The sequence below is a fragment of the Myotis nattereri genome, assembly GCF_964212035.1.
Source record: "Myotis nattereri genome assembly, chromosome: 3".
In the NCBI taxonomy this organism is placed as follows: Eukaryota; Metazoa; Chordata; class Mammalia; order Chiroptera; family Vespertilionidae; genus Myotis; species Myotis nattereri.
Window position 1 is genome coordinate 82,192,933 of NC_138077.1, and position 23,004 is coordinate 82,215,936.

The 23,004-nt window shown below is 38.5% G+C and overlaps 1 protein-coding gene across 3 annotated transcripts in view; it reads right to left on the reverse strand.

Annotated features, from left to right (window-relative positions):
• Nucleotides 1-23,004, reverse strand: part of EPHA6 (EPH receptor A6) — a 934,835-nt gene that overhangs the window by 505,053 nt on the left and 406,778 nt on the right. For all 3 annotated transcript variants that reach the window (XR_013995684.1, XM_081086735.1, XM_081086736.1), the window contains exon 4: nucleotides 21,369-21,524. Coding sequence is in view for 2 of the 3 variants with exons in the window: in XM_081086735.1 (XP_080942861.1) it covers nucleotides 21,369-21,524 (156 nt within the window). In the remaining variant the exon portion in view is untranslated. The remainder of the gene's footprint in view (nucleotides 1-21,368; nucleotides 21,525-23,004) is intronic.

The window sequence follows — 23,004 nt, forward strand, 5'->3', positions numbered from 1 at the left end:
CACCCCTAACTGCCCCCCCTGCCAGCCTGATTTCCCCTAACTGCCCCCCTGCTGGCCTGGTCACCCCTAACTGCACCCCACACCGCTGGTCTGGTTGACCCCCAACTACCCCCCTGATGGCCTGGTTGCCCCACGCAGTCTCCTGTTCTGTCGTCCCTCACTAAACCCCCTGCTGGCCTGGTCGTAGGCAGCCATCTTGTGAGGGCATGAGGGTTAATTTGCATATTACCTCTTTATTATATAGGATATGGGGGGGGTCCCACACCCAGCCTTGCTGTGTGCCTGCCCCCAGAGTTCCCCAGTCCCCTCAGCCCCCAGCCTCCCAGGGCCAGCCCAAGGGACAGGCAAGCCTTGGATGTTGGCTGCCCAGCCACCCAGGGCTGCCTGAGGCTCAGGTAATCAGGGCCGGCTGAGGTTTGCACTGCCGGAAGTGGCAGCAGCAGAGGTGTGATGGGGGGGCGTCACCTTCCCCTGATCACCGGGTTGCCTCCCGCCCCTGAGGGCTCCCAGACTGTGAGAGGGGGCAGGCTGGGCTGAGGGACCCTCCCTCCAGTGCATGAATTTTCATAGTAATAAAATAATTCTTGACTTTTTCTGTCTGACTTATCTTACTTAGCATGATATTCTCAAGATACATCCATGCTACAAATGGAAGTATTTCACCTTTTCTTATGGCTGAGTAGTTTCCCATTTTATATATGTACCACATCTTCTTTATCCAATCATCTTTGAAGAATACTTTGGTTCCTTCCATGTCTTGGCCATCATGAAGTAATCTTTTTAAAAAAGATTGTTTGTGTAGGGAATGGCCTTAATGAGGACAGGGAACTCCTCAGTGAGATCTGTTATATGGACGGTGTCAGAGTGGCATAACATTAGTCATAATCTACATGACTGTGTATTGGGTTTGAGATATAAGAAGTGTTATATATTTTCCTTTTTTTTTTTTGTTTAATCCTCACCTGAGGATATTTTTTCCATTGATTTTTAGAGAGTGGAAGGGAGGGAAGGAGAGAGACAGAGAGACAGAAACAGATATGAGAGAGACATATCAATCAGTTGCTTCCGTCACACACCAGGGAGGGGATCCTGCAACCCAGGTGCATGTCCTTGACCAGGAATTGAACCTGCAGTCCCCCTTGGTCCATAGGCCGATGCTCTAATTATTGAACCAAACTGGCCAGGACTATTTTCCTTTTTCATTTTGCTGGCTCCTGATATCATCAATATGATGGGTAGGGGCCTCAGCCATCTAGACCTAGAAATGAGATAGTTAGTTTTCCTAAAAGGTTTCTGCATACGTTGCTTTATGCATTTTATGTTCCAGAGAGCTACAGAAATGTCTGCCTTCAGAAAGGAAGATATGGAAGGGATTATAAACTAGAGCACAGGGACAAGTGTAGCTTTTACCTCCAACCTAGACTTATGCCTGGGAGATAAAGATACATTATCATTACCATAATAATGTCTTCCTACAGATGGCATATTCATATTGTTGCTCTTTTGTCTTATTTATAATGGAGATATGAATTATTATTCACTTATATTTCCCTGAATAGGAAGAATGTTATCAATTATGTTATGGGTGTCTGCAAGTATATGACTGTCCGCTTGGAGATACTTAAAAAAAAGGCAGATACCCTTCTTATTCAAGGGTCCTCATATCAATTTGCATGACAATTAAATAGCTTTTTAATTGCTGTTAAATTGTGCCAGCTAAACTGTGATTTCATGCAAATATTCAGCTGTAATGACATGCAGTGAATCATTTACTAAGATTTAGAACTTGGAACAAAGAGAGACAATTAATTCTAATCCTCAGATTCAACTAAATTATGTGTCACTGGACTTTTATGAATATGGCCTGATTGCTTTGTTATCATTTATAAATTATACAAAGATTATGAGACACATTGGGTGGGGGGGGGGATCCCCTAGGAGCAATAACCCTTTTGGAGACATCTGTATTCAAATTTTTCAGGGATTTCCTTATTTTCATTTTGTTTTTTCTTTAAGAAAATCAAGTAATTCACATAGAAGAAAAGCAATCTTTACCCTCCAGAATGACTTCATAGGAAAAGGGCAATTATTCTGATTTGCAAATAGCTATTTTCTAAGCTCATCATATAATAAACCTTACATAAAAACTACAATTTTATTTTTACTGCTATACTAGAAAATATATTTTCATTCTTCTTCCCTTTTTTGTTGTTGCTTCAATTTGGATTCTTTTAAAGACTAAAAGAATAGCACTCTAATAGCAGGGCAAATGGAAGATTGTGGCAGCCCTGTCTCTTCCCTTCCCAAGAAGGCCCCTGGCCTTGCAGCCCCATATTCCACTTAGAGTATCAGAGGGCAGGTGGGCTATGGTTTGTATTATTTCATTTAAGTTTTTCCATGTAAAATGTTTTTAAATTGAACAAGTATTTTCCAAAATGTATCCTGTGCAATATCTTTAGTCCCATGAGATATTACACAAAATAATGAGTTCAGCACTCAAATTAAGATTCCTCTGGCAGATTGACACTGAAACAAAAGTAAAATAATTTGCTTCACTTTGTTGAATCCACCATTTCCCAAACATTTGTTCATAGAGTCTTATTTTCCAAGAAGCACCTGGAGAAATACTAGCATTCAGCAGAATACCCTTTCTTTTCTTTTTTTTCATATATTTTATTGATTTTTTACAGAGACGAGGGAGAGAGATAGAGAGAGTTAGAAACATCGATGAGAGAGAAACACGGATCAGCTGCCTCCTGCACACTCCCCACTGGGTATGTGCCCGCAACCAAGGTACATGCCCTTGACCCCTTGACCGGAATCGAACCTGGGACCCTTGAGTCCGTAGGCCGACGCTCTATCCACTGAGCCAAACCAGTTAGGGCCGGCAGAATACTCTTAAAGGCTGACAGACATATGAAAAAGTGTCACATTTCAGTTACTATACTGATTGCTGTAGATTAATTGTTTCATGTTTATAATTATTTCATGTTTATAATTATAGAAATATACCTAAAAAACAAATAGGGTCTTTTTCATGCTGACCAGACAGTGACTATTTGCCCATGAACTCTATAGCTAATTGTGGTTTGCAGATGCATTTTTAACCTTAAGAACAATGAAAATGTCATTCAAATGAAAATTTGATCCAAATAACAGGATATCAAGTCATGACAGGCTAGTGTCTATAAAGCTAACTTTTACCAGTTTTTAAGTTACTACCTGACATTAAAGGTAGTTGTACTGTTTTCTAATAAGAAAATTTCTTCATATCTATGAGTTTATAAATGAGAAAAATATTTCTATGTTCATGTATGTCAAAGAGAACATTAAATAATATTTAGCCATCTAGAGATGTTTAAATACTTTTGCAAATAAGTAAATTAAAGAATTTACTAAAGAAAGATAAATACATAGAAACAAATGAAGAAATATATCATTAGACTGTACTTCTTCATAGGAAAAGGGCAGTTATTCTAAATAATCTACTAAAAATATTTTGTCAAGTCTGCATATAAAAAGAATTTAAAAATTGAAAAGTCATTTCGTTCTTTGTATAATCACTATTACTTTAACTTTTATCCATATCCATATTGCTAACTAATATCCTTTCTATATAATTTCTGAAAAGTATATTTAATAGGATCATCTATAAGCAGAATTTTATGTTATCCTTCTCTAAACCAAGTTGTACTTTATTTATAAATTTTGTTCATATAATGTTTATATATTTGGAAATGGATGACAAGTAATCACAAAACTGGTGCTCCATGGGTAGGAAGAAAATAAATCAATTTATTCAGATAAAGAAATGAGGCTCTGGTAAGTACTATGATTATGTCAAGGTTATGTGGTATATTAGTGGTAGGATAATACCTAGGATTTTTTATGTTTAGATTTTTTTAATACCACATTGCATTCATCCTAGAGACAGAGAATGTCTGTTAAATAAATACAAAAAGTATTTTATAGTGCTTTGTTTAGGAAGTACTGTCAAATACAAATTTTGAAGACATACAAATTATTGAGCAATTTATTGCCTTATTGCAACAGATTCCTTTTAACAATGTTATCTTAGAGCATTTAAAAGAGTTTTATTTACAGAAGAGCAATTGAAAATTAAATTTTCAAAATAAATATTCTCAAAATAAGTGAAGCATGTGCACTTTAAATTTTTTTGTATCCACAGTCTCATTTTCTTCAATATTTTGCACCTTCTTCAGTACCGAACTTGATGTCTAAAATTAAGACTTGTTTTCCATTAATGTTTTCATAATACTGCTAATGACAACTTAGATAATTCATTTTAGATTCTCCATTCTTTCTAAAACTCACAGTTAAAGAAAAAGAAAAAAAATAAATCTAATAGATAAAATAACATTCACTTCAGAATAAAACCTAAACTCAATCTTGTCTATAAGAATTTTCATATCCAGGCCCATCCTTCACCTCAGTCCTTTGCACATACTGTTTCATTTTTCTTTTATTTTATTGACCTTAGAGGGAGAGAGGGAGGGAGGAAAGGAGGGAGAGGAAATAAAGGAGGGAGGAAGGAGAAAGAAAGGTAGGTTGCTTCACATACACACCCCAACTGGGGATCAAACCTGCAACCTAGCTATGTGCCCTGACTGGAATCAAACCAGCCACCTTCTTGTGTATAGGCCTATGTACCAACCAACTGACACACCAGTCCAATTTAGGTTTTACCCCCTTTGTGACACCCTCCTTTTGTCCTCAGTCAGAACTGAGCACTTTTATACCTTGTAGGCATATATTCAGAAATATAGTCAACATTTTTAAGCACTCTTTTTTTTTTTTCTAAAGAGTGTACTTAACATTTCACATGATTTATTTAATTCAATTATCATAATAAGTCTACAGGGTAGTTATTAGTATCCCTATTTTATAGAAGTATCTGATGCTTATCAAATTACATATTATACTGAAATATCTGTATTCATGTACACAGGACTACTGTGTTCCAGCCTGAACCAAAGGCAATATCTGCTTTAACAAAAGGAATGAATACAATGCATGGCTTTATGCAATCTTTCAAGAATCAATTTTTACATAGTGTAAAATTCGACAAATATTCTAGAGCAGAATTTAAAGTTATACTTTTTGCAAGATCCTGATCCACATGACTTGAAATCTGAGAAGCGAAAGGAAATATTTATATCACCACAATCATGATTAACTATAATGATTCATAACGAAATGGATAGCCACCCATCTATCTATCCTTGGGAAGAAAGAAAAACTTCTTAAAATATAGTCTTGTAGATACTCAAAAACTTTCAAAGTATTGGCCCCAAATGTCTATGCTATACAGAATTAATATAAGTTTACCTTGGGAAAATTCCAAAAAATAGTTATCAACCACCTTCATCAATGCAGAAAAGAACACCAAACCCATAGAATAACTAATTGTAAGAATTACCAAAATGTATTATAGCTTGTGCAGATCAGGAGTTAAAGGGCAAAACCACAGGTATGATAAAAGCACACTAAAATACAAATGAAATAATTAGAAGGCTGGCCTGGTGTCTTCTGCATTAAAAATGATGTTTTTCATAATACCATGAAAAAGGAGAAATCATGCACACCTACAAAAATCCTTTTCTGCTTGAGTTAGACATACATTAGAAATAGAAAAGAGAAATATGAAGAGACTAAGTGCTGCCAAAATGTGTCACATCCTAAGGATGATAATGAACCCTCTCTTTCCAATTATGCATGCTTATTGGTAATTGGTCTGTTGTGTACACGCTGCTGATACTGAAAGGGATAACTCTCTCTGAGCTCCAACTGCAGAGGGCAAGAACAGATTCATCCTGAAAGCAAGCAGTAACCCAATTCTACAGAGTGGTAACTCAATTCTCCAGCGTTAGCTGAAGGACCCTTAATATTCTCTTCCTATAGAGCAGTGGTTATCAACCTTCCTATTGCCGCGGACCCTTTAATACAGTTCCTCATGTTGTGGTGACCCCCAATTTCATTGTTACAAATTGAACATAATTAAAGCGTAGTGATTAATCACAAAAACAATATGTAATTATATATGTGTTTTCCGATGGTCTTAGGCGACCCCTGTGAAAGGGTCCTTTGACCCCCAAAGGGGTCGCGACCCACAGGTTGAGAACTGCTGCTATAGAGGAACCTCTCCCAGGTGATTTGGTAAAAAATCCTCCACTGAAATAAAAATTAAAGTGTTTGTGCTTAGGAAACTCTATGAAGTTCAAGTGACATCTTACATGAGTGATCTGTATTAGGGAAATGGATTCATTACATACCGGTATCTATTCTGTAATGTAAAGATCATTCTAATTTTAAGAAAAACAAAGATTGCAATACATGGAGTGAATATTTAGAGTTATTTTCTATAGAAAGACAAGTCAAGAATATAGCACACCCTGCTAAAAGTTATAAAATCCATCTTTACAACTTCTATTTCGGTCTTTGTAAAATTGTTGCTGCTACACTGGGTTTGCAATGAACCACGTAACCAATCAGTTGCACTTTTGCATTTCAGTTGTGAGATAAAAAAGCAAGGAACCAGAATGGTTTTCTCCATGTAAAATGTGCTTAGGAGAGGGGGGAAAATCTCTAAGAGATGGGGAAAAAAGAAGAGATAGCAAGCAGAGCAGGGGTACCTGTACCCACCCAGAAGTGGATTACTAAGTAGGGCTGCAGAAATGAAGAGCATCTCTCCTGCTACAGTCAGCACGCTATCTGCTCTACTCAAAATAAAGTGACAGAATAATGACTTTCTTAGATGGCCAATTATTCTAGCAATAAGGAAGCCATGTTTTACAATGTTAGCCTTAGAGAAAAAGTAAATTCAACTTTTACACTTTCATCCCAATCACAGTTGGTGTATGTCAAATACAAAGAAACAGAGACATGATATTTGTCTTGTATTAAGAATGAAGTTTGAAAATGCTATTTTTACAAACAAGGTACTTGAATGCATATTTAAATGACCAAAAAAAAAAAAAAAAGGAAAGAAAAAAAGAAATTCTGATGTGCATTAGAATTATATACATACAGTGGCCTGGTGCATGGAATTCGTGCACATTAAAAGCGAATTAATGACAAGAAATATTTTAATATTGCTATTTGCCCTTTCTCTATAATAAGTGTCAGAGATGAAAGAAAATTAGTATAATGTATATAAAACCTCTCTCCTGTCAGAGTCTGGGGCGCTCCACCGGCCGGACCTAGAATCAAGTCTCTATCCACCACCCTCATGCACTTCGAAAACACAGAAGACTCAGACTCCACCGGCTCCACCCCCACTGAGTGAGACCTAGACCCGGCCAGCCCTACCCCTGTCAAGCCCCTGCAGGCGGGGGCACAGCCTCAGGTTCCCCAGCCCAGCGCTGCACGGGGTGCAGCCTCAGGTCCCCTGGCTGGAACCGGGGCTGGGGGTGCGGTCTGAGGTCCCCTGTCAAGCCCTGCTGGGCAGGGGCCATGACCTGAGGTCCTCCGTCAAGCCCTGCCAGGTGAGGGTCATGGCCTGAGGTCCCCGTCAAGCCCCACTGGGCGGGGGGTACGGGCTGAGGTCCCCCATCAAGCCCCACCAGGTTAGGGGCGCAGCCTGAGGTCCCCCGTCAAGCCCCACCGGGCAAGGGGCATGGCCTGAGGTCCCCGTCAAGACCCACTGTGTTGGGGGCCAGATGTAAGCTGGCAAGGTCCTTGCACCTGCAGGGGCTAGCAAGGCTGGGACCCTTACCCACACAGTTTTCCCAGACTTGTTTGGATGGCGATTATCAGTAGAATGGGAGTAACATTTGTAGAACGAGAACAGCCTTTCATAGCTTGCCCAGAAGTCTGTAACTACTTACTGAGATATGCTGTACTGAGAACTTGTCCTTCTGCTGTATCTCTTCCTTAGAGATTAAGAGGAACAAAGAATGCATTCCTCTTGACAGACCTCGGATTCAGTGTGTTGTGTATAAATAGGATTGTATAGCTAATAAACTCGCTTCAGTTCATCAAGAGAACTGGGGTCCTCCCGACCCCGCTTTCCTGTCTTTCTTTCTTTTCTCAATTCCCACCTCCCTGCCTCAGCCCGGCTCAACCCTGTCAGGCTGGCCCTGGCAGATCTGACGCCCGAGCTAAGGGACTGAGGAACTGGGAAAAAGACGGTGAGGAACTCCGTCGGGCTTGGAGAGACGACGTGAGGATCTCCTCCGGATAAAGAGTGCACTCGTTAAGGTAACGGAGGAGTAATTTTTTGATAATCGGGAGTAAAGCATGGGGCAATTAGAATCTAGAGAAAATGCCTTTTATGGCCAAATGCTAAAGTTTATGCTCAATAGTAGAGGAACTAAGATTAATGACAAGCAAGTAGAAAATTTTTTAAAATTCATTCAGGAGGTCTGCATTTCCTTATCGAATTTAATACGGGATTATTTAGATCCCAGGCATGACCATAATCAACCGTCTCTTAAGCCAGAAAAAAAGGAGAAGCAACGTGATAGCACAAAACAGGTGTCTAAAAAAGACAGTATATTAAAAAGAAATAATGTAACTTTTAAAGACAATTTAACTCCTCAAGATGAGGAGGATTTTGAGGAAGCTGCTGCTCTTTGTCATGATGATAATACAGGTATTGTTCAGGAAAAAGAGGAGGAAGAATATTTTTCTGCTGGAACTGAAGAGGGTAGTGATATAGAGGATGTGTTGGAATCCTTTTTAGAAACATTAAAGCTTCTTAGCAAGAAAAAGAGAAGCCGCGGGGGCCGTTCCCGCCGCTCTCCGCTGCCTTGTGCAGCACCAGTTCCACTTTCCCCTCTTCAGATGGCCTTGCAGGAGGCACGGAAGTGTGGTGAGGAATTGGGCATTCACGCCTTCCCTGTTATGGAACAGGTGAACCCTCACACGGGACAGCGTGAGCGTGCTTATGACCCGCTTCCTTTTAAAACCTTAAAAGAGTTAAAAACAGCCTGTGCTCAGTATGGTCCCACTTCCCCTTATACTTTAACCACCTTGGAAACGATGGCCTCAGAGGCTCTCCCACCTAATGATCGGAGAGCTATTGCCAAGGCTTGTTTATCAGGAGGGGATTATCTCTTGTGGAAATCAGAATATGATGAAAAGGCTAAGGAACAAGCTTCTCGTAATCGAGCGGCCCAGATTAATATTTCTTATGAAATGCTGGTAGGTGAAGGAGTCTATGCTGATACCCACAATCAAATCCAATACCCCCAGGAAGCTTATGGACAGATTCATGGAGCTGGGGTCAGAGCCTGGAAAAAGTTACCCACCTCTGGTCAGAAAACAGAGGAGCTCTCAAAAATTATTCAAGGGCCAGATGAAAAGCACCAGGACTTTGTCTCTCGGCTATTACAGGCTGTTGGCCGAGTCGTGGTGGATGGAGAGGCTGGCATGTTAATAGTTAAACAGTTGGCATATGAAAACGCCAACACTGCCTGCCAAGCTGCACTGCGGCCCTATCAAAGACAGGGGACTCTCTCAGATTATATCCGCAGTTGCGCAGATATTGGTCCCTCATATATACAAGGAGTTGCCTTTGTGGCTGCATTAAAGGGAACCACCATTGAAGGAATTCTTCAGCAACAATTTAGCACAGGGAAAAGTCAAACATACAAGTGTTACACTTGTGGAGGAACAGGACACATGGCAAAACAGTGTCCTTCTAATAAAGGGGTTAATAAAGGAAATGGCAGAGGTCCGAAACAACCTGGACTATGCCCTAAATGTAAAAAAGGAAAACATTGGGCAAATGAGTGTAAATCTAAAACAGATATCCAGGGAAATTCTTTGCCTCAACACCAGTCGGGAAACTACCAAAAGGGGCCAGCCCAGCCACGGCAAATAACAGGGGCATTGTCTATTTACCCTCCTGTCCTTATGCCATCTCAAGGCCAGCAGGCTACACAGCACTCAGCCCGCCCCAGAGAGCAAAATAGATACAAGAGCTATTCCGAGCAGCCCCCGGGGAGTGCCGGGCTGGGCCTTGGATCCATAGGAATAAGACATTCTGTCTGCCCTGGGTGCTGCCCTTGCCCACTGAAATAAACAAAATATCATTAGATTTAAAACCTCCCACATAGAGAAGAAATGATGATTTCCTTCCATTTCTGATACAGCTATAGCAAATGCCACCAGATCTGAAATTTAAAAATACGTCTGGGATTTCTGTACACGTGTAAAGAGAAAACTGGCTTGGAACTAAGGCGCGCATTGTCCGATTTTGGACATTTAGATAGAGTTTCGAGCTAAAATCTCTTTACAAATATACAAAATAAAACCCAAGACTGATTATTTCCTAATAAAAATAGCAAAATTTAACCCAAAGAAAAAAAAAGATGCTGGCTAGATTCTAGCAGCAGGATTGGCATTTCCATAATAAAGAACAGTTTTTAAATACTAATAAAGAATATTAAAAGGTTAATTTCAAGGCCAAAAAGTAAAGTTAGTAAAATTGTCTCTATTAAAAGAATTTACTAAAGAATATGCCTTAAAATAATAAATTGAATTTAAATCTCAAGAATTATTAAAATATATTAATTATAAAAATCTAAGTAGCCCAGGTAAAAGACGGCTACGCCCTTTAATTAAGGCTGGCTTCCCAAAGCAGTTTCTAATAGAGGAAGGGCTAGCCTCCCTTCCCCCAACAGAGCAGGTAGGCCAAAAATTTCCTGCCAGTGACAACTTTAAAAAAGAGGCTTGCTTCCCAGTTTCCCATCCTTGGTAGAAAGAATGTAACTAATTTGCATTTTAATGGTTACCTGTTTTCAGTGACTGGCACCCCAAGGCTTAGGAGTTTACTAAATTAAATTAAATATTATGAAATAACAAAATGCTAAAATATTAATCTAAATGTCCCTCACAAAAAATCTAGAGGACAGAATTAAATCTATTTGATTATGTCATGTATTTTTGAAGTTTATTCTTAAAAATGTTACTGATTAAGAAATACTAAATATTTAACTTGCCAGCTAAGAGTCTAAAGTTCTGGTTACATAAATTGGGAGAAATCATATAATTATAATAAAATTTCAACATTTATCTAATTGAAAAAAGAGGATAAATTCTATAATCCCAACCAAAGTTTTTAAATACAAAGATCAGTTTTAATTTAATTGATATCTCTTAATAATTATAAAAGGTATATAATCTTTAAATTATATATACACATATATATTTAATAGTTTTTTAAGTTAGATTTCAAAAATATAATCAAGGAATGACTTTGGGACATTTCATGGGCCCTGAAATGTTTTCAAAAGTTTATTCTCTTTTCTTGAAGGATTTTTTAATAAAGCTAATTTAATATTCTTGAAATCACATAGAAAGCTTTATCAGATAAATATTAATAAATATATATTTTAAGTTTTTGCCTCTAAGAAAGGGCAAAACAAGTTATCTTATTTAATATTTCTTAAAATACAGCAGTAGAATTTTAAGATATAATTTAAAATAATAAAAGCTCCTTAATAATTTTTAATATTTTACAACAGCATATTGTACATTTATCCCAAAACAAACTTACAAATTCCTTAAATATTTGGTAGCAATTTAATAAGAACATAAAAGGATTTAATCACTTCCACTGTGTGGAAGGCCCCCTGGGAAGGCACTTAAGCATTCTATATTGACCTCTCTTGACCCTTTTTACTAAAGGGGGTCTCTCTTCCAATTGCCCACAGCTGTTACCTAAGCTCTCTGTTCATACTGAGGTTGAAGCCTCATGGTGGCTGGTACCATGGATCTGTCTCTTGCCCAATGGCGTAAGCTGGGCCCTCTCTAGAGAAGAAATCTGGGTTCCCCATGATCAATGCTGGGGCCCCGCCAGCAGGTGAGGGGATCCAAAGGCAGTTACTGGGCATGGAGGCCACAGGGGCATACGCTACCAAGGAGACAAAACTAAACCTCACATCACCCTGCTTGGCCCCAGAGGATGGCTGGTTAGTCAACGACGGGTAAGACCCCTCTGGTGGGAGGGGCAACCTAAGACAGGCACAGTCGCAGGGGGCCTCAGGGGAGAACTTAGGGGTCAACAGAGGTGGGGCAGAGATCCTCACCCCCCCAACTATGCAGGGGCTTGAACACTCGCCCCTTCTGAGGGAGGTCTCCTGCCCCCATGGCTGCTGCGCTTCCCATGCCCAGCTCAGATCGGGACCCAGATAACAGAAAGAGACTTAAACCAGCCGAAATCGGTACCCAGATAACAGAGACTTGGCTAACAGCAACTACCCTATATATAAATCTAGCTTAACACCAGGAATGCTCAGGGCCTTCTCAAGGATGCAAAATAATCCTTTCCATTAATATTTACAGTATAAACTAAGATTGTTATTAAAGTATTAAATTTAACAGTAAAATAATAGTCAAGTTTTCAGATTAATTAAATTTTACTAATTAATATAAGTAATTATTCATAAAGTATTAGCCAAAATTTTCATTTCATGGACAAATTGCTTAACATACTATAAACCTAAAGCAGTCATATTTTTATACAAAAATTAAAATTTAAAGTTATCTAGACTGCATTATATAATTTCCAAAAACCTCCTAATATTAAAAAATAAAAAAGGAGGGATAGTGGAATAATAACCTGTTAAGTAAATGAAAACCTGTTAAGTAAATGCCTTAATTGCTTTAATATTTTTACTTGAAAATTATTTTTTTCATTTATAATGCTAATAGCAATACACCCATGAAAAACATACGTAGTGTCAAAATAGCCAAAGGATAATCGTTTGGACAAAAATTAAAAGAATCCCAAGTCTAAATTATAGATTTGATTCTTTTATTAACCTTTGGTCGAGAATACATTTGTATATTTTCAGAAAACAACTCCAAGACCATATGGATTCCTGCAACAGAGAGGAATTATCAGGACTGCTCCAGCCACAGAATAGCAGTGGCCCCATGAGACAACAAGAAGAGAAGCAGTCCAGAAATGAAGATGGTGACAACGCTTTATCATGCTAGCAGTCAGCAGCTGTGCATTGCTGCAGGTTGCCCAGGACCAAACCAGAGAGGGTCGGACCTACATTGCCACCATTTGTGCACCATCCAGAACTGAAGTATTACTGCTGACATGTACACATAAGAAACTGTCGGACACTGAAACATGAACTTCGCCTAAAAAACAAAGAAGGGGGCCAGATGTAAGCTGGCAAGGTCCTTGCACCTGCAGGGGCTAGCAAGGCTGGGACCCTTACCCACACAGTTTTCCCAGACTTGTTTGGATGGCGATTATCAGTAGAATGGGAGTAACATTTGTAGAATGAGAACAGCCTTTCATAGCTTGCCCAGAAGTCTATAACTATTTACTGAGATATGCTGGACTGAGAACTTGTCCTTCTGCTGTGTCTCTCCCTTAGAGATTAAGAGGAACAAAGAATACATTCCTCTTGACAGACCTCTGATTCAGTGTGTTGTGTATAAATAGGATTGTATAGCTAATAAACTCGCTTCAGTTCATCGAGAGAACTGGGGTCCTCCCGACCCCGCTTTCCTGTCTTTCTTTCTTTTCTCAATTCCCACCTCCCTGCCTCAGCCCGGCTCAAGCCTGTCAGGCTGGCCCTGACACCACTGGGGGGGGGGTGGCCTGAGGTACCCTGTCAAGCCCTGAAGGTGGGGGGCACGGCCTGAGGTCCCCTGGCCCAGTGCCAGGGCAGGGAGTACAGCCTGAGGTTTTCCAGCCCGGAGCCAGGGTGGCGGGCGTGGCCTGAGGTCCCCCATCAAGCCCTGCCAGGCGGGGGCCAAGGCCTGAGGTCTCCCAGTCCCGCGCTGGGGCGGGGGCGCAGTCTGAGGTCTCCTGGCCTACAGTTGGGGCGGGGGATATGGCTTTAGTTGCCCTGTCGAGCAAGCCCATCCCCTCTGCCCCCCCGCAGCATCATACCAGTGCTGAATGGGGACACAGTCAGGCAGCCTGACATTAGCACTGGGGGCGGAAGTCCCTGCCCCTGGCCTTGCCCACAGACTGGTTGTGACTGGGACACCGTAATGGACAAATTAGCATATTATCTCTTTATTATATAGATATGAGTTACATTTTATTTTTTAAACTTTTCTAAATAGGTAACACAAATGCTTGTTTAATCTATTAATCTTCCAGGATCTGTTCTGTAGCTTTAAAAAACTCTATTGATTTAAACACATGAGAAACATCAAAATAAAAATGCTATGAGTGTGGAATTATATTTTGTCTAACTTTTCATGCATCCATATATAAACACTCATTTCATTTCTCTTGACCTTTTCATGCTTTCTGCTTGACAAGCACTTTCTTAGTAACTCTTATTTTCCTTTGTTTCTTCAACCTCAGTAATTTCCCTTCTGGCCTGGAAAAGCCTTAGACAGTTATTTTGATAACAGACTTGGCAGGCAGTAGGGTCTCCTGCCCTAATTGATCCAGACTTGATATTGTGGAGCGTCCCCCACAGCTCATCCTTTAAAACATAGAACATACATTAATGAGTCACCTGAGAAATAAAGTTAAGAGTTTATAAAGTAGATTAAGAAACTAGAGAAAACATTTCAGTATTTCATTTTAAATTTCTTAAATTTCTTTGTATATTTTGCAGTTTATGCAAAAAAGACAATGAATGTTTTTAAAAATATATTTTTGTTGATTTCAGAGAGGAAGAAAGAGGGAGAGATAGAAACATCAATGATGAGATTCATTAATCAGCTGCCTCCTGCCTGCCCCAAACTGGGGATCGAGCCTGCAATTTAGGCATGTGCCTTGACCGGGAATCAAACCATGACCTCCTGGTTCATAGGTCAATGCTCAACTACTGAGCTATGCTGGCTGGACACACACATGAATTTTTAAAAATCAAGAAGACCCAAACTCTGAAGTATGCTGCTGGTACAACTGTGTATTAGGACTATTTGAGAGCGACTCCAATGTAGTTAAAGTTGGAGAGGTTGAAACAGGCCAGGGCTAGACTTTATGTCCTTGAATTAACTCTTACAATATTGGGCTTTGAAAGACGTTAGGTACAGGAAGTGGAAATATGATCAAGGTTTTGTTTGTGTTTTTAGCAATAATACTTTCTAATAGTTTGAAATATTTTGAGGGATGAAAGGCAAGGAAGGAGACTTGCTGAGATATTATTAAATTAGTCTAAGGGAATGGTTGAAGGCCTTAACTGAAAGGATAGGGTTAGGAATTGACAGGAAAGAATGAATTGAAGAAATGCTAAGAGGTAGAATTATAGGACTTGTGACCACTTGAACATGTTGAGGTTGGGGCAGATATATGAATATAAACTTTTTGGCTTGAATGGATAGGTGAATAAAGATTCACCGGGGTATATGAGCAAGCTGGGGTAGAAAGAAATAAAATTGACTTTTGCAGATTGAGCTCAAAATTGTTAGTTAATTTGTTCATTAAATTTTACTTAGTGCCTAGTATCTGCCAGGTACTATTATTAGTGCAAAAGATACAATAAAGAAAGAATATCCATGACCTCATGGCCCTTTCAATCTACCATGGGTTGAATGACAATAAACAAGGAAGCAATTATACAAATAAATCTGATATTTTCAAAGAGTAACTGGGAGGGATTCTATTTTTGAATGGGTAGGCAGGAAATGTCCGTCCTAAGAACTGATATTTGAGCCTGAATGACAAAAAGGCAACAGTCATGTGCAGACCTAGAGGACATTTCAAGTAGAAGAAAGTTCTGGCATTAAGGATGAGAACAACCTCAACATCTTGGAAATAAGACTTACTTGCCAAGCCCTGAAACTGCTGGCTTCTCTGCTTAGAGAGTAAAACTGCCTTTTTTCCCCCTTCACTTTCCCCCTCTCTTTCTGAATTCTCTCATTAGGGAAGTTTTTTAACCATTTGAAGATAAGGGTTTGTTAATTACAATCTGGATGCAAATTGCCCACACTGTTCGGCCTTGTTTTAACTTTCCTGTTTCCCTATTCCTTCTGCCCTGGAATCCTGTAACAGAAGGCTGGAGATGCAGGCAGGTTTCCATAGGACAAATAGGCTGTCAGATCCATAATTAGTTTGCTAGAACACTCTGGACCTTAGGAGAGAAGACTGGGATAAGGATAAATTATAGGCATCACCTATTTACATGTGCCATTTGCGGAAGAGAACATGTGAAAAGATAAAAAGGCAAAGAAAGGAATGTGAGAATAATTAACATTCAACTGGTGAGCAAAAGAAGAGAACCCATTAACAGGGACCAACACAATGGTGAAAAGATTAAGAGGGTGAAGGTAAGACTGCAATATCTTAGACTGAGAGAGAACAGATAGTTTCAAGAAAAAGGGAGTAATCAAAAATAATTAAATGTAACGGGACAAAAATGTTTCTAATGGGAAATGGCAAATAAGATCATTGGCGAATTTTTCTTATACAGTATACTTGAAGTGGTGGAAGAAAAGTCTGATTGCAGTAGAGTGAAGAGCAAAAATCTGAATGCAGTAGAATGAAAATTAAATTAAAAGCGAAGAAGTAGCTATAGCCAGTGAAGACTGCTTTTCCAAGATGTGTTTTTGAGGAGAAATAATATTGGATTGGGAGCATTTTTTAAAGGATAGAAGTTTGAGTGTACTTACAGGCTATGAGCTAGAAGTTAGTGAGAGAAAAAAGAAAAAGTCAAAAGAGGACATTAACAACGATAGCCAGGCCAGTAGAAAGTTCAAGGATCAGATTACCTCACCACCACCACCAACACAACTATTCAAGAGGTTAGCTATGATGATGAGACATCTTTTTTGGTTTGTTTCAACTTTTTGAAACATCTACAGATCCTTATGTAGAGACCTCACCAAAAACTTTATACGTGGAAAATAAGCATATGAAAAGACACTCTGCATAGCATGTCATCAGGGAAATGCAGATTAAAACAACAATGAGATACCACAACACACCTATTAGAAATAGCCAAAATACACAACACTGACAATATCAAATGCTGGCAAGCATGTGGGGCAACAGGAACTCTCATTCATTATTGGTGGGAATGCAAAATAATAATTTAGTGGTTTCCTATAAAATTAAACAAACCCTTACCATATAATCGAGCAGTCACACTTCATGATATTTACTCAAAGGAGCTGAAAACTTATGTCCACACAAAAAGCTACACATTCATGTTTAGCAGCTTATTCATAATTGCCAAAACTGGAAAGCAGCCAAGCTGTCCTTTAGTGGGTAAATGGATATATGAGCTGTGGTACACCCAGACAGCACTAAAAACAAATAATCTATCTAGCCATTAAAAAGACATGGAAGAGTCTTAAATAAATATTACTGAGTGAAAGAAGCCAGTCTAAAAAGGCTACATACTGTATTATGAATGAGATAGTAAAAAGATAAGTGGTTGCCATGGGTTGGTGGGAGGAAAGGATGAATAGGCAGGGCACAGATTTTGTGGCAGTGAAAATAGTCTGTACAATGCTATAGTGATGGGTACATGTCATTATAAGTTTGTCCAAATCCATAGAATGTACAAACCAAGAGTGATCCCTAATGCAAACTATGGACTTCGGGTGATTATGGTGTGTCAATGCAGATCCATCAGTTGTAACCTATGTATCATTCCGATGAGGATGTTGATAGTGAGGAAAGCTATGAACATCAGAGGTAGGAGGATACATGGGAAATCTCCATATTATCTCTTAATTTTGTTGTGAATCTAAAACTGTTCTAAAAGAAAGCAATATTAACAAAAAATCTTTATTTAAATAAATTATGTATGTTACATGTTTCAAGATCATGAAATAAAAAAAGACACATATCTCTGTATTGAAAGAGAGAAAGCAATATTCAATGCTCCAGCCGAGCCACACTGGCCAGGGCTATCAAACGCTAAAATTATTGTTATATATATATATTTTTTCAATTATAGTTTACATTCAATATTTTTCTGTATCAGTGTTATATGTACAGCAATGTGGTTAGAAAATCATGTATGTCACAGAGTGGTCCTCCTGCTGCTTCAAGTACTTACCTGGCCCCATACATATTTGTCACAATATTACTGACTATATTTCCTATGCTGTAATCTACATGTCGATGACTGTTCTGTAACTACCAATTTGTACTGCTGGATCCCTTGACCTTTTCCACCCAGCCCCCTAATGCCTCTCCACTCTGACAACAGTCAGTCTATTATCTGTATCTATGAGTTTGTTTCTTTTTTGTTTGTCTATTTATTTTGTTCATTAGAAATCTTAATGGTGAAATCACATGCATTGTTGTACCAGAAACTTAAGGGTTGTTGATGGCACTAAGAGGCAGGGAGTGACTTCCTTAGAGTCCTTAAAATCGTATCATTTATATAATCATACAAAATACATATATGAACTCTGTCCTTACTATGCTATTTATCAGCCAAAATTCCTGGTTAGTCATTCCCAATATTTTACTCCTTTATTTTCTTTTAAACTCATACATTCAAAATGTCCCTGCCCCTAATTCTAAGGAAAAAGATATCTCCTTTTAATCCCCTGGAAAATTCTCTAAAAACAGTTTCAAAGGCTTACACTGACAAAAATCATCAGAAAGTGATGGGATTGACTGTTTACCTGACCTGAATTCTAACCCTTATATAATACACAATTGGAATAAAGGCATTAAAGAATGGCTAATTTGTAGATATATGATCTCGAAGTCAAGGGAGCTTACAGATATTAAAATCTGAATATTGTTTGTGGTTAATGGAAGATAGGAAGTGTTGACTACTTGCTTGATTTGCAGCTTCAAAAGTACCGTGTCTTGGTAAACCCTGGTGGTCCTCTTAAGAAGGACCAGGGTCTAATTGTCAAATTGTTCAATGACCTCCTGACTTGTCATTTTCCTGATTTTTCTTTCCCAATAATCTAATCCTTTAATTTTATGAGCTATGATGCTTTGGAGTTTATGTCTCTCCCTTTTCCTGAATATACTGCAATAACAACAAGGGTCTCTCATCTAATCAGAGTGTAATTCAAAAACGTTACTGACATCAGACACCTACTATGTGCTAGGTATTGTTCTTAGCACTTTTCAAATATTAATCATCATAACAAAAGAATGAGATTGGTACTGTTATGATCACTACAAATGGTACAACTGAGGCAAAGAGAGGTTAAATAATTTGTCCAAGTTTACATACGTAGAAAGCACCAAAACCAAGATTTATACTCAGATAATTTGACTCTTAAAGGTGGTAAATTACTAACACACTATGCTAAGTCTTTGCTAAAACAGGGCAAAGAAGTCCTCAAGGAAGCAGTAGAGAGAAGCCTTGAGAGGGGAACCTCCTAGGACTGGACCAGGAGACCTGACCAAAGCTTTCAGCTTTTTTGGGGGAGTTCTATCTTTAATCCCAGATGGCAACATAGAATGCTGTTCCCTGCCTAAAGCACTGCCCAACAATGACCAGAATTAAACATTTTTGAATTGCACTTAGTATAGCTAAGGCAGGCAAACATTTTAAATATGTCCTATCTAATAAAGATGGAATATGCAAATTGACCATAACTTCATGACAAAGATGGCATTGCCCACAGCCAATAAGGAGGGAATATGTAAATTGATGCAACAAGGTGAGAGGTGGAAAGGCAGCTCTGGCCAGAACAAAGGTGGAAAGGCGGCTCCAGGCTGCAGTGAAGGCGGAAAGGCAGCTCCGGGCAAGAGCAAAGGTGGTGCCAGTAGCTAAGGGAAGAAAGGCTATTCTTGCACGAATTTTCGTGCATCAGGCCTCTAGTAATTTATAATATCAAGCATAAAAAAAGATTTCTTTTAATTAAAGAAAACCCAGAAAACATCAAACATTAAGCTGGTAAATACACATATCTGAATCAATAATGACTGACTGACTAGTTTGCCAGGTTCATAGACCTTGTTGCATCCCTATTTATTTCCTTAATTAGTCTCTTGCTCCAACGAACCATAAGTCTTGCGAACTACCTATGTTGCTACCTCATGAAGGGTTATAATAATAAGACCCGATATATTCCTTCAACTTGTCAACTGTATATTTATGAACTAAGAAAATAAAGGGAGGATATTCTCTTCTATCACTCACATGAGACGCTCCATTCACTTTCTGATATAGGTTTTGAGAGATATTTGCCTGGTAGTACTGTAGCTATTTCAAACGCCACCATCTACCTAAGCTGGTGTATGTTATCCACAATATAACATAATGATATACACCAACTGTGCAAGAAGGATTGCCTGTGTACAGTAATAGCAAGCTCTTCCTGTTCAAAACTATTTCCAAATCACTTGAGAAATTATATTTAGAATTTTCCTTTTCCCATTTATAAACTTAAAATATTTTCTTAGGGGAAAAAAATTTCAAGGTAGTAATTTCCCAAGCTACAAATTTCTGAATAAGGTAGTGTCTCAGCATTTGCAAAAAAGTAAGAATTACATCTATTAATGAATGTTTTGCATTTTTATTAAATGTGTTCATAAAGATATTTTATATGAAAGTCTGTAGTAATACAGACAAATCTAACAACTGTATTAGTTACAAAAAATAGGCCATATCTATTTCCTCTAGGGAATATGTCACATTACATAATTCTCAATATATTTTTGCCTCTAAGAAATTATACAAGATAAGTAATATTTTGGCACCAATTCATCAAAAAGATGGGCAAAATGTCACTATACTATCTTATTCATATATTTAAAAAGATTTTTATAACTATCTAAGAGGTGACATTTTACTTTTGCATAGCCTAGCAATGCATTAAATATATTCATTTTTATTTTTATAATGTACAGATATTTCACAATACTTTAATAACAAATACAAATAATTTAAAATTCTTAGTGTATGCATTAAAATGACCTTAACATTTAGATTTAAATCTACTTGTTCCAACCCCAAAATTGGAGAAAGAGTGAGAGATGAAATGTAAACAAACTCAGAAATATCTTCCTTTAAAGAAAAATGTCAAAGAAAACTCAAAATGTTTCCACATAACAATAGCACAATGGCTCTTGTCCCCTGAGGAAGTTTCTTCACATGGAAAACTTGATTGTCCTAACTTGAACTGCCTAAAAAAATGGTCAAGGGTGGAAGCAAAGAAGAGAAGTTTTGCTTATAAATTCTCAGGCAGCCTTAAACTATTTAATTTCCTAAGGACTGATTATGGTTAGGGAAAATTTACAGGTCTCCAAACCAGTGTTTGGTATTTGCATGTGAAGGATAAATGTGAATTTTGAGGAATAAACACATTCTTTGCAAGGAGCTAAAAACTGCTGGTTAATAAAGAAAAACATTTTCCTTGACTGTTACCAAAGACAATTAGCATTGATGGTACAGGATTTTGTATATCTACATTTTAAAAATATTAGAAGAGAGGCCAAAAGGGTCTGAAATAGGATTTCCCAATGCAAAATATAGACTTACTGGTACATGCCATGGAAGGTGGGTCTTTTTCAGCTCGGAAGTAACCCTTTTCACACTGACAGACAGAAGTTGCTTCCATGTAGGTTAAACTGTGTGGAGGGCATTTAGAACATTTTGTGTTCCCAGCAAATGCTTTATAGAATCCTGGTCTGCAAGCTGTAAAAATAGACAAAATAATTTTTGTTATTATTGCTAGAGTTCTTTTATTTGCACCTGTACAACATATTTTAATTTAAATACACTTTGGATATCAGAGTTCAATGTCACACATACACAGAAAAGTCAACATATGTTAATATTAGTGAATTAAATTAGTTATTCAAAATTAGCAACACAACAGTGACTTTACATTTTACTTTAGGTAGCTAATTTTTAAATGCATACCTGAAACACACATACACAGAACAGCAGTGCTTATCAGTGTGGGGATGTCCATAACCAGCAGGAAATCATTCGTGGAGTCCTGAGAGATGGCACTAAACTACATTGACCCACAGTGTTAAAAATGTATTTATGTTCCATTTCTTCCTCAGTCCTTCTGAACACTCAAAGTCCCAGGGTGGTGCTTGGGTATCTTTAATACCTTTCTTAAAGGCTAAGATAAAAAACCTTTTTAACAAAATGAGAGCTGGCCTTATATCCAGAGACCTTAGCAAGCAAGATCCAGATATCGTTTTGATAACTATACTGCTTTATTTTTAATCATTTTTATTTATTATGGCAAACAAGTGTTGACGCCGATAAGAATATACCTGCCAAGAAGGGCTCCTTATGGTTAATCAAGCCCAAATTTATAACCAGAGTCTAGCAGCCATTGTTGACAGAGGCCTCTCATGCACACTGTGAAAAGCCACAGAGTAACCTGCCAAGCCTGCTGTACTGTGCTCCTGCCTTCTGAGTAGACCCTTGTGAGAGAGCTCCTAGGATAAAAATGCTGCCAGTAAGATTGAGACTTTCCCCATGCAACCAGAGCTGTGCAGCTATATCCGCATTTGCATTTCACCAACCAATCAGAATGGCTCCCTCTGACCAATGAGGATGCTGCTATTTGGACCAAGCAAACCGTGAGTATTTGGAGTTCTCATTTGCATAGAAATTGACCAATCAGGGACAAGGGTTGGAAACTTCTGCGTCAATCTCCCCTCTATCTCTTGGAGCACGCTTTCAGTTTCCATTGAAAATTGTGTTTCCCTGGCAGAAGCTGTAACACTGGAGGGGAGCTGTCTCGCTGGGGCAAAGCGGAGCTGTCTTGTCTGAGCAGAGCTGTGGGGTGGGAGCTGTGACACTGCAGTCTCCCTGCGTGGGCTACCTCACCCGGCCTGTTCCAAGCTGTGCTGTTCCATATCCATGCTGTTAAACAACTGAACTGTTTCACAGGCACACTGTTTCACAATTGATTTGTTTTGATTGAATAAATTCTCCCAGTTCACCAAATCCCAAGTCTGGGAATCTTGTTGATACTGAATTGGCAGGGATGACTTTTCAGTCACATAACTTTTCTATTTATTATATTGAAATAAATGTACTTTAAAATTTTGAATTAGTTAAAAAGTGAGTAGACAAATATTAAATAAACTAGAGGCCTGTTTCACAAAAAGATTCGTGCAATAGGCCCTCCCTTCCCCTGGCTGCCTGC